This window comes from Erythranthe guttata, chromosome 4 (genome assembly GCF_056151865.1).
Source record: "Erythranthe guttata isolate IM_541 chromosome 4, IM_541, whole genome shotgun sequence".
NCBI lineage: Eukaryota > Viridiplantae > Streptophyta > Magnoliopsida > Lamiales > Phrymaceae > Erythranthe > Erythranthe guttata.
This window is the reverse complement of record NC_142536.1, coordinates 3,105,257-3,115,201: the sequence shown is the minus strand read 5'-3', so window position 1 is coordinate 3,115,201 and position 9,945 is coordinate 3,105,257. Positions and strand designations below refer to the sequence as shown.

The 9,945-nt window shown below is 36.6% G+C and overlaps 3 protein-coding genes across 3 annotated transcripts; all 3 read right to left on the bottom strand.

Moving 5' to 3' along the window:
* Positions 1-1,283: 1,283 nt before the first annotated feature.
* On the bottom strand, positions 1,284-3,307 carry UBC20 (ubiquitin-conjugating enzyme 20). Its single transcript, XM_013002447.2, has 6 exons — positions 2,870-3,307; positions 2,414-2,441; positions 2,080-2,307; positions 1,918-1,981; positions 1,741-1,800; positions 1,284-1,636 (listed from the first exon to the last, which is right to left on the bottom strand). The coding sequence occupies exons 1-6, from the start codon at positions 2,992-2,994 to the stop codon at positions 1,593-1,595; spliced, it is 549 nt and encodes a 182-aa protein (XP_012857901.2). The 5' UTR covers positions 2,995-3,307; the 3' UTR covers positions 1,284-1,592.
* Positions 3,308-4,422: 1,115 nt separating this feature from the next.
* LOC105956233 (metalloendoproteinase 1) lies at positions 4,423-5,382 on the bottom strand. Its single transcript, XM_012980079.2, has one exon. It carries the CDS (start codon positions 5,380-5,382, stop codon positions 4,423-4,425), a length of 960 nt encoding a protein of 319 aa, XP_012835533.2.
* A 1,577-nt stretch (positions 5,383-6,959) lies between these two features.
* LOC105956248 (metalloendoproteinase 1) lies at positions 6,960-7,892 on the bottom strand. Its single transcript, XM_012980098.2, has one exon. The coding sequence runs from the start codon at positions 7,890-7,892 to the stop codon at positions 6,960-6,962; it is 933 nt and encodes a 310-aa protein (XP_012835552.2).
* Positions 7,893-9,945: the final 2,053 nt, after the last annotated feature.

Sequence of the window (9,945 nt, the reverse complement as noted above, 5' to 3'; positions counted from 1 at the left end):
TTGCCAATTCATAACATGAATGATTGATAAAATAAATAAAAAGGAATTTATTAATTTAATTGGAATTTTCTTAATAAATAAAATAAAATAAAACAAGTAGATGCAATGCATCCATACAAGAGAGGAGGACAGCTTAAAATGGGCCATAGTTTGCCTTAAAGGGGATGAAACAATGTGGGCTCTCCAAATATACCCTAAATCACATGTCTTTTTTAACCCTTTAAGCCCACTTTAATTTTGTTCCTCCAATTTAATCAAAATAATAAATAAATAATTAATTATAATAAATTAAAAAATCCCAAATAGACTCCCTTTTGACCAATTCTCGGCTGTTTCTTGATCTATATGCATGCACAATGAGAAGGAACAAAAATAAATTGGGACCCCCCACTTAACAAATTGGATATAGTCACATTCTTGATATGGATTGAGGGTCATAAACTCATATATATATATATATATTAATATATATATATATATATATATATATATATATAGATACATTCTTGATTATGGGCAAGTTCAAGGATCAAATAAAGTAGATTGTTAATCAAATTAAGTAGTTAGCTTTGTCGATCAGCATTCATAGCATATTGCCTGCAACTTGTAAATCACCTGAATAGTAGATACAAGAGATGGACAACTTGTGGTGTACAAATAAATATGCAAATAAATTGAATTATTATTATAATTATATTATTGCATGTATCATTCTACATGGTAGCAAAATTATATAGTATTCTTGTACCTGTGTCAGCAGCAGCAGCAGCAGCAGCTTATCTGCCTACTTTTCCTTTTCAATTTATGCTGTAGTGTGTATAGTAGTAGCTGCCACACAATTTCTGTGCAGTAAAAAACAAAATCAAGAGTTTTCGATAAACAAGATAATAATATGAATTAAATCTATAGAATAAAGAAATCTGGGAGATATCGAAAATGGAGAAAATCTCTGAAATTTGTATTAATGTTGAAATATTATGAATTTCTAACTATTACATACCTGTTTATGAGACTGAACAATAATTAAAAGCCCACAACGGCAAAAAATCGACTATTGACAGCCTTTTTAGTACGAAACTATGTTGGGTTGCCGAAATCTTATGTGTTTCATTGTTAATGAGCATAGCTTATGAGAATTATTCTTTGGGCCGTTTTGTTTGAGCTTTCTTTTCAAATTTTCGATCAACAAGAAACCTGTGACTGAACTTTCATTCAGCACAATTTTACGGTCAAGTATCCAATATACATATCGTAAGTCGTAACCCAAATCGAGAATCTATAAATTGTAAACGAGCCTGCCGCATATAGATTGCAGCTGCATTCATATTTATTCGACAAACGAATTAGAGGAACACCGTTTCTCGTTTCTTACAAAAGACATACAGACACAAATGATCTTTGAGTAGTAAACAAAAACTTTTTCTTGATCATAAAAGAAATGCTATTTTTCCTCTCACAACATCGTACATAAGACGACTATCCTCTCTTTAAAACAACATTTAAAAGAATGAAGTGAAAAAAATACAACTCCCAAAAAGAATCAATTCCAAACAATAATAGAGCTCTGTGAACTCCAATCCTAGTGACAGTTTCTAAGTACTCGGCTTGTATAATTTCTCCACCGTCTTCCTATACTCTGCATTCCAAACAAAACACAAAAAACTATACTTAGACACCACAATTCATCTCAGCTGTAAATATATATACTTAGCTACAATTGTCGAATACAATGTACAATACCTTCTTGGTTGGCCCAAAGGGCCGCCGCCTGTGTGTTGAGTGGTGAACTTATGTTCGGCTCTAAAATAGAAAACAGGTTGTTATTAGTATCACGAATAAAAACCAAGAAGAAAAAAAAAGAAAAAAAATTTAGTGGCTGATGAAATGGTAATAACATATATTGCACAAACAAAATACCTCCAAGCAAACTCTGAATCGATAGCAAGATTGTCCTTACATCATAGGCAGACGACCACTTGTCCTGCAAATTTTCAGAGAATTAATACAATTAGGGATATTACACAAATGTAAAAAAGGTGAAGGAAACGAAATAATTGATGATGATAAGTAGTAACCAACCTGTAATATGTCCAAGCATATGTTTCCGTAAACATCGACATTTGGATGGAAGCAAGAAGTCTCGAATTTAACCTTCGGTGCCTTGAAAGGATAATCGGTGGGAAACGAGAGCGACAGTTTATATTCAGTTCCTTCAAAGACTGTATCTTTGCTGCCATGGATTGTTCCTTTCCAGCAGAATATGTTGTCTTCTTCGGGGAAAGCCGAGATTCCACCATCGCCACCCATCTATAAATTTCATTTTAAATTGCAAATTGAATCAAAGTTAGTTAGATTACCAATGACAATTCCCCTAAAAGGGATATTAGAGAAAGAAAAAAAAATTAAAACTCACCATTAGGGCCATTAGCTCCGTTTGCAACCTGTTCATTGAACCAATCAAAATTAGACTTAATTAATCACAGGTACCATGAATTGCAAAGGTAAACCATAATAAAATGTAACTCTTGGTTGGATTTGATAAAAGCCTAGCTTGATTAATCACTTATATTGTTTATGTGGGCTAAATTCATGAGATTTCTGTTAATTGATCAATACATTGCTTAAATTTGGATCCAATTATTACAATTTTCATTACTTTACTAATTCTAATTCGTCACAGCACAAAAGGGGAAAAACTAATATAAATCTACAAAATCGAGATGAATTGATAACGGAATCGAAACCCTAGTTAATTTCGTAAGCGGAAACAAATCAAGACGAATTGGTAACGGAATCGAAACCCTAGTTAATATCGTAGACAGAAGGAAAATCAAAAATTAAATGGACAAAATTAATTTCGGAAGCATACCTTTTCAAAACAGATTGGGTGTCGACGGTTTTAGCGGTGGGGAGCGCCTGCTTGGGCGGCGCGGCGGCGGCGGCGGGGGTGTTTGGATTGCTATCTTGGTGGTGGGCATTGTTTACTGTCGCCATCTCTTCCTTTCTTCACTAGTATTAAAAAGTACAGATCTAGAATTCAAAGATTTTACGCAGATCGAAAGTAGAAGAAGAGATGATTAAGGGGCAACAACTAAAATGGGGGTATCTCTTCTTCTTCTGCAATCGAATGTGCTAGAGAGAGAAAACAGAGCGAGAGAGAGGAGAGAGAGGGGTGGGTGTGAGATTGATTATATAGCGAGTGTATCGACAATTCAAAAATCATTTCGAACGGCTAGTTTAATCACGCTGCCTTTTTTGTTCTAACGGCTAGTTTAATTCGTTAGGGTTCATCCAAATTGAATTGATTGTGTTGTGTAATTTGTACCCGGCCCAGTAAAATACGGATCCCCGACCCACCCGACCACCAACAGGCCTTAATTGAATATTGGCCCAATAAACCATAAAGTTTGTTAATCTTTTTTATTTTTATTTTTTTTGGGGGTAAATTACAAAGAAATCCCTCATATTTGGATAATTACAACTATCCCTCAACTATGAACCTTCTTATACGTTCACCCTTCTGTGTCAAATTCAACATAATATTCTAGATTCCGTGAAATGTTTTCTAAGGAAAAAACAAATAAGATTATAAGAGAAAAAAAAATTAGGCGTGCAACGTAACATTTATAAATCGGCCATGTATATTTTCGATTATTGAAAAATATTACAACTCGACCACCTAGTAAATAAATATTTCACAATTATTACACACCTTAAAGTACAACGGAAAAATCGGATTTTAGGGAATATTTTTAGAATCTAAACGATATTTTATTCGTAAGTGCAAAAATGTTAACACGTGTAGCTCAAGGGGATAAATGATGTAATTATGAAAAGTGAATAGGTATTTTTGTAAATTGACCGTACCTGAGGCGGTATTGGTTAATTTTGTAATAAGCCGTTAAAAGTACCAATATTGATCCGGAGAACACAATGTATCAATTAACTATGGCCTATGGCCAAATTACAGTCACCCCTGAGTTATGGTCAAATTATGAAAAATCCTTTCCTGTTTGGGTAATTATATTACAATATAATCACCCCTAAACTATGTATTATTTTACGAAAATACCCCTCAATAGGTAAATTTAGGGATGTTAAATCGGTAAAATCGAACCGAAATTTCGGTACGCCAATATTTCATACCATTTACCGAACTGAATATACAATTTGCTTCGATATATAACCGAAATACATGAGATTTGTGTAAAAAAATATTTAAAAGGAGGGGTGACTGTAATTACCCTAATAAGAGAAGTTTTTTTCTCGTAATTTGACCATACTCTGCCTTAATTTGCCCATTAACTATAACTAAGTCACTTGATATTCAATTATTTCTTGATCATACATAAGTAGATCAAAAGAGGAATATAACTAACCTCTTCTTATTTGAATTAAAAAAAAATATATAAACAGTAATAATTAAGATGGGTACAAAGCCTTAATCCCATCGATATCATCTTGCCCTAAACCCTTCCTTTGTTTAGTTTGAAAAGTAGGCCACATAACTGCATTGATATCTGCCGAATGGCCGAGCCCGAGTACATGTCCCAACTCGTGGAGCCCCACCGACTGCACGTCGAACGCGCCATCTTTCACACCATCTACCCATTTCTCGCTCCCGTCGAAATGCAGCCTCCCGTCGGTCGGTGCGAACGCATGCGCCAAAATCCCTCCGGGCCCGTCGAACGGGGCCCGGTCGCCGTGGTCCCACACTTGAAAGCTTATCTTCACGTCGGCTTTGTCGTAATCCTTTATGTACGCGAACTTGAAGATGGAGTTGTTGTTCCATAAGCCCGTGGCCTCGAATATGCCCTCGTCTAGGTCGTACGACGCGCCCGCGGGGAACGAGTACGTGAGGTCGGTCTTCCCGGGCCACCACACGGGCTTCCCCGGGAAGAAGGTGTAGTGCTTGGCGATTACGGGGGATTCGGTCATGAGGTGGGTTCGGTTGAGGACCGAGAAGTTGTCGGCCACGCCGCACCGGGGCTGCATCATTTGGTTCACGGTGGGGGCGTCGAGCACGCCGGTGACTTTGAGCTTGAAGAAGCTCTGGTAGGCTCGTACGGCGAGTTCGAGGTTCTCGTCGAACGAGTCGTTGTTTTGCTCGGGGGGAGGTTTGGAGATTATGCTGTCGATGTTCATGTATCCGAGGTTCGAGAGGTAGTTCTTGAGGTGGGAAAGGCCTTTCGCCGTGTTCCCTTTTCGGGTTCCGACTAGGTTTTTCAGGTAATCTAGGGTTTGTGGGGTTTTTTTGGTGACGTCATGCTGATGAGGTGGATGTGGTTCTGCTCGAGCGTTGATGACGTCAGCTTGAAACAGGTTGAGGAGCAGGAAAAATGCGATGCATGAGAGAGAGTGAAGATTGTAGTTTGACTCCATGGTCAAAGAATTTGGTGATGGGATGAAGATTTTTAACTAAGCCAGGCCCTATTTATAGAGTTTGTGGGACATTTAATTTTATTTATTTTTGCCTTTTTTTCATAAATGAATGTTAAACTTGGATAAATTAAATCTGGTTTGTCTCTTATCTTGCATGGTAATCTCTTGTTGCATTAATGTAATCCATGGTTTATTACAAGGATATTGAAATTTATTTTGTCTATATGGAATTAGATTTTAGAAATCAGAATTTATTACAGTGATGCTTGTAATAAGATATCTATCTGTATTGGATTTTGGAGATTTCATGTTGAATTATTTAGGGTGTAAATAATAATTTCTGATTTTTGGATTTTAGAAAATAATAAGGACACATATCAATTTGGTTGAATTATATTTGGGTGTGATTATTCCAGATTATTTTTCTTGCATTTCAAAACAATCAGACTGGCCTGGTTGGGTTAATAAACCGCGAGTTATAGTATGACGGAAACGAGGTTCGGTTTGTGTGTGGTGGAGTGGTAATAAGAAAATCGGCCACTCCGTAACGGGGTTGTAGCATTAGGGTTACGGTTTCTAGATCGAGAAAACCGGTGATTCTGAATATAATGAAAAAGAAAAGAGAACAAAATACAAAAAAATAAATAACAAATAACAAATAACCCCCTAAAGTAAGTGCGTCTAAATTACGAAAAATCCTCATTTTGTTTGTAAAACTACATTTATACCCATCAAGTTAATGATGTTTCAAAGATTTTAACGAAAAATGTGGGATATCCAATTTGTCCTTGAAAATTTTGAAATTACCAAAATATCATGATTGTAAAATGCTTGTTTAATTTTAACCCTAAGTTATTTCTAAATCCATATGTAACTAGTTCTCAATATTCTATTTTCTCTAAAACAAATTAGAAGATTAAAAATTCGACTGTTTATATATCCGCTATATTTTAGATTAGTTAAAAATATTACAATTCACCACCAAGTAAATAAATATCTTACAGTTACACCCCTGATAGTACAAGGGGGAAACTGGAACATTTAAGGGAATATTCTTAAAATCTAAAAGATATTTAATTATTTACGCCGTAAGTGGATAAATGTTAGACGATGAATAGCCCAAGGGGATAAATATAATTATGAAAACTAGAGGGGTGTTTTCATAATTTAACTTTACCTAAGGTGTAATTGGTGTCGGTAATGAAGTTAATTATAGCCTAATTCTTTCAGATCTAAGCAAATTGTATTTTATGTGCCCATATATGTGTTATTTTCGTGTCCGAATGATGGGAAATTAGATGCTACATCTGGTTATTTACATTGAATGTATGCTTATTGGTTAGTTATTTAATCAAGTTTACGGTTCAAATCCACTCAGGGTAAATAAACAGATATCGCATCTAACTCATTCCGAATGATTGACTATGATAGAAAAAAAAAAAAAAAAAAGTTACTAATTAACCATAATGGAATTACTTGATGTTGAATTATTTGTAATGAATTACATAACAAAAGAAGAATTCACCTCTTCTTTTAACCCAAGAATAAAAATAAAAATGAAGGGTCTTAATTATTAATTAAAATGGGTACAAAGCCTTAATCCCATCAACATCATCTTGCCCCAAACCCTTCCTCGAATTAGGGCTAATGTAAGGATACATAACAGCACCAACATCACCTGTATGCATTAGCCCTAGAATATGTCCCATCTCATGCAGCCCCACCGTCTGCATATCGAACTGCCCTTCGTAAACACCGTCGCACCATTTCTCGTCTCCATCCATATGCAGCCTCCCGTCGGTGGGCGCGAACGCATGCGCCAAAATTCCGAGGGGCCCGTCGAATGGATTCCCGTCTCCGTGGTCCCGCACCTGAAAACTGATCTTCACATCGGCATTGGCGTAGTCGTCGATGTACGTAAAACCAAACGCGGAATTGGCTCCCCAAATGTCGGTGGCGGCCAACAAGCAACGGTTTATGTCGGGCCGAGTCCCCGGTGGGAAAGAATACGTGAGGCTTCTCTTTCCCGCGGGCCACACGGGCTTTCCCGGAAAGAAAGTGTAGCGCGAGGCTATTATTGGCATTTTGCTCTGGAGTAGGGTTTTGTTGAGGACCGCGAAATTATCCGCTACGCCGCACCGAGGCTCCATGATTTGCTTTACGGTGTCCCCGTCGAGCATGCCGGTGACTTTGAGCTTGAAGAAGCTCTGGTAGGCTCGTATGGCGAGTTCTAGGTTCTCGTCGAACGAGTCGTCGTTTGCTCCGGGGGGCGGTTTTTTAATACCTTCGATGTTCATGTATCCGAGGTTCGAGAGGTAGCTCTTGAGGTGGGAAAGGCCTTTTGCCGTGGTCCCTTTTCGGATTCCGACCAAGTTCTTGAGGTAATCTAGGGTTTGTGGGGTTTGGTTGGTTTCTTTTTGATGAGGTGGATGTGCTTGAGCATTGATCAGAAGAAAAATGAGATAAAATGTGATGCACGAGAGAGAGTGAAAATTATACTTTGGCTCCATGATCAAATAATTTGGTGATGGGAATTGTTTGATGAAGATTTATATCTAGTTAACCCCTATTTATAGTGTTTGTGGTAAATTCATTTTTATTATTTTTGCCTTTTTTTTGGATGCATTTTTAAATTGCATGAGTAATCTCTTGTTGGATTGTTGTAATCCATGCTCATGTGATTGGTTTATTACAAGGATATTGTAATTTATTTTGTGTATATAGCATTAGATTTTAGAAATCTGTAATGTTATTACAGTGATTCTTGAAATGAGATTTCGGATTACAGTAAATAAAATAATCCCCACATGAATGAAATTAACGAAAAACGATGGATTCTATCGAGGAGTTCAAAATTTACTACTAGTTTAGAGGTGCTATTTGAAAATATCATGTAAATGTGATAGGAAAAAGCAAATATATTGAGAGAAAGAAAAAATTAGTCGTGCAGTGCAACATTTATATATCAGCTAAATTTTAGATTATTTAAAAATATTACAATTCACCACCTAGTAAATAAAAATCTTACAATTACACCCCTGATAGTACAAGGTGGAAAATAGAAACTTCTTAAAGAATATTCTTGAAATCTAAAAGATATTTAATTATTGACGCCGTGAGTGGAGAAATGTTAGACAATGCATAGCCCAAGGGTGTAAATATAATTATGAAAATTATAGGCGTTGTCGGTAATGAAGTTAATTATAGCCTATTTTTTTCATATTGAGCAATTCAATTTTATGGGCCCATATTCATCTACAAATATATGTGTTATTTTCGTGTTCGAATAAATTAAATGTTACACCTGGTTATTTACACCGAATGTGTACTTAGTGGATAGTTATTTAATCAAATTTACGGTTCAAACACTAGGCCACATTTCATTTCAGGCGACTTTTTTTTTTGCGACGAAAAATGTATCGTCGTCGCTCAAATTGCGACGTTTTTATGTATAAAATCGTCGCAAAAATGTATAAATTAATTTTACATTTAAAAAATTGAGTAAATCTTGCGACGATTTTCCGTTACGTCGCAATAATCATCGCAAAATTGTCCGCTAAAATTTCCCTGAAAAACTTGCTACATTTATTATACATATGTCGCAAATGTGCGACGTTAATTTGGTCATTCGTCGCAATGGGAAAAATATTATCCAAACAAATTTTAATTAATAACATTTGCGACAAATATAGGAAAACGTCGCAATGTCATTGGAAATATTGCGACGTTTCTGTATTTTTTAATCGCAATAGTTTTCCAATTAATTTATTCTGAATTTACTTGCGACAAAAAAAGATAAAATCGAAATAAACGTCGCAATAAAAGCGGCAATTTATTTCATTAAACTTTTCATTGCGACGATTATTGCAGTAACGTCGCAATTATGATTCGATTCGTGCGACTAATTTGATTAACGTCGCATTTATCTGACTATTTTATTTATATAAAATTTGCTTGCGGCGATGATTTATAGAAACGTCGCAATGTAAAATTATAATCCCTTTTGTACGTCCTAATTGAACACTTCCAGCTTCATCTCTCATGCACCCAGTTCATCTTCCCTCTTCCACACCGCTGCCACCGCCGCTACAACACTTCGCCGCGGACTCCAAAGGAATCCGCCATCGCCGTCTCCGTCGCGGCCGACGACATCAGCCATTATTCAGCCAAAGCCGACGGCACAACCATCGCCCAATCCCCCCTATATATCCCGCTCATCCTCCCTCTTCCAGACCACCGCCGCTTCTTACTCCGCAGCAATCTGCCGCCACCGTCGTAGCCGACAACATGAACAACTATTGAGACAAAGCCAAGCCACCACCCAAGTCCCTCTTCTCTCACTCTTCCTCCCTCTTCCAAATCGCCGCTACCGCCGCTGCACTTAGCCGTCGACACTGGTGCAATCAGCCATTTGTTCTGTCGTTCACCAAATTTGTAGAGTGTAAGTACTGAAACTCAATTTTACTTTACTTTTAATTTTTTGTGTTTCTATATGACGTAACTTACTTTGAAGAAATCTAGGCTATAATTTTACTGTTAAATATGTGAAATAAAAGTTTTGAT

Excerpts from the sequence above, each read along its gene's own strand:
- UBC20 (XM_013002447.2), bottom strand. The coding sequence starts at position 2,994 with ATGGCGACAGTAAACAATGCCCACCACCAAGATAGCAATCCAAACACC. Across the intron at positions 2,442-2,869 it reads ACCCAATCTGTTTTGAAAAG|GTTGCAAACGGAGCTAATGG; the intron begins GTATGCTTCCGA and ends TTCAATGAACAG. Across the intron at positions 1,637-1,740 it reads CCTTTGGGCCAACCAAGAAG|AGTATAGGAAGACGGTGGAG; the intron begins GTATTGTACATT and ends TTTGGAATGCAG.
- LOC105956233 (XM_012980079.2), bottom strand. The coding sequence starts at position 5,382 with ATGGAGTCAAACTACAATCTTCACTCTCTCTCATGCATCGCATTTTTC.
- LOC105956248 (XM_012980098.2), bottom strand. The coding sequence starts at position 7,892 with ATGGAGCCAAAGTATAATTTTCACTCTCTCTCGTGCATCACATTTTAT.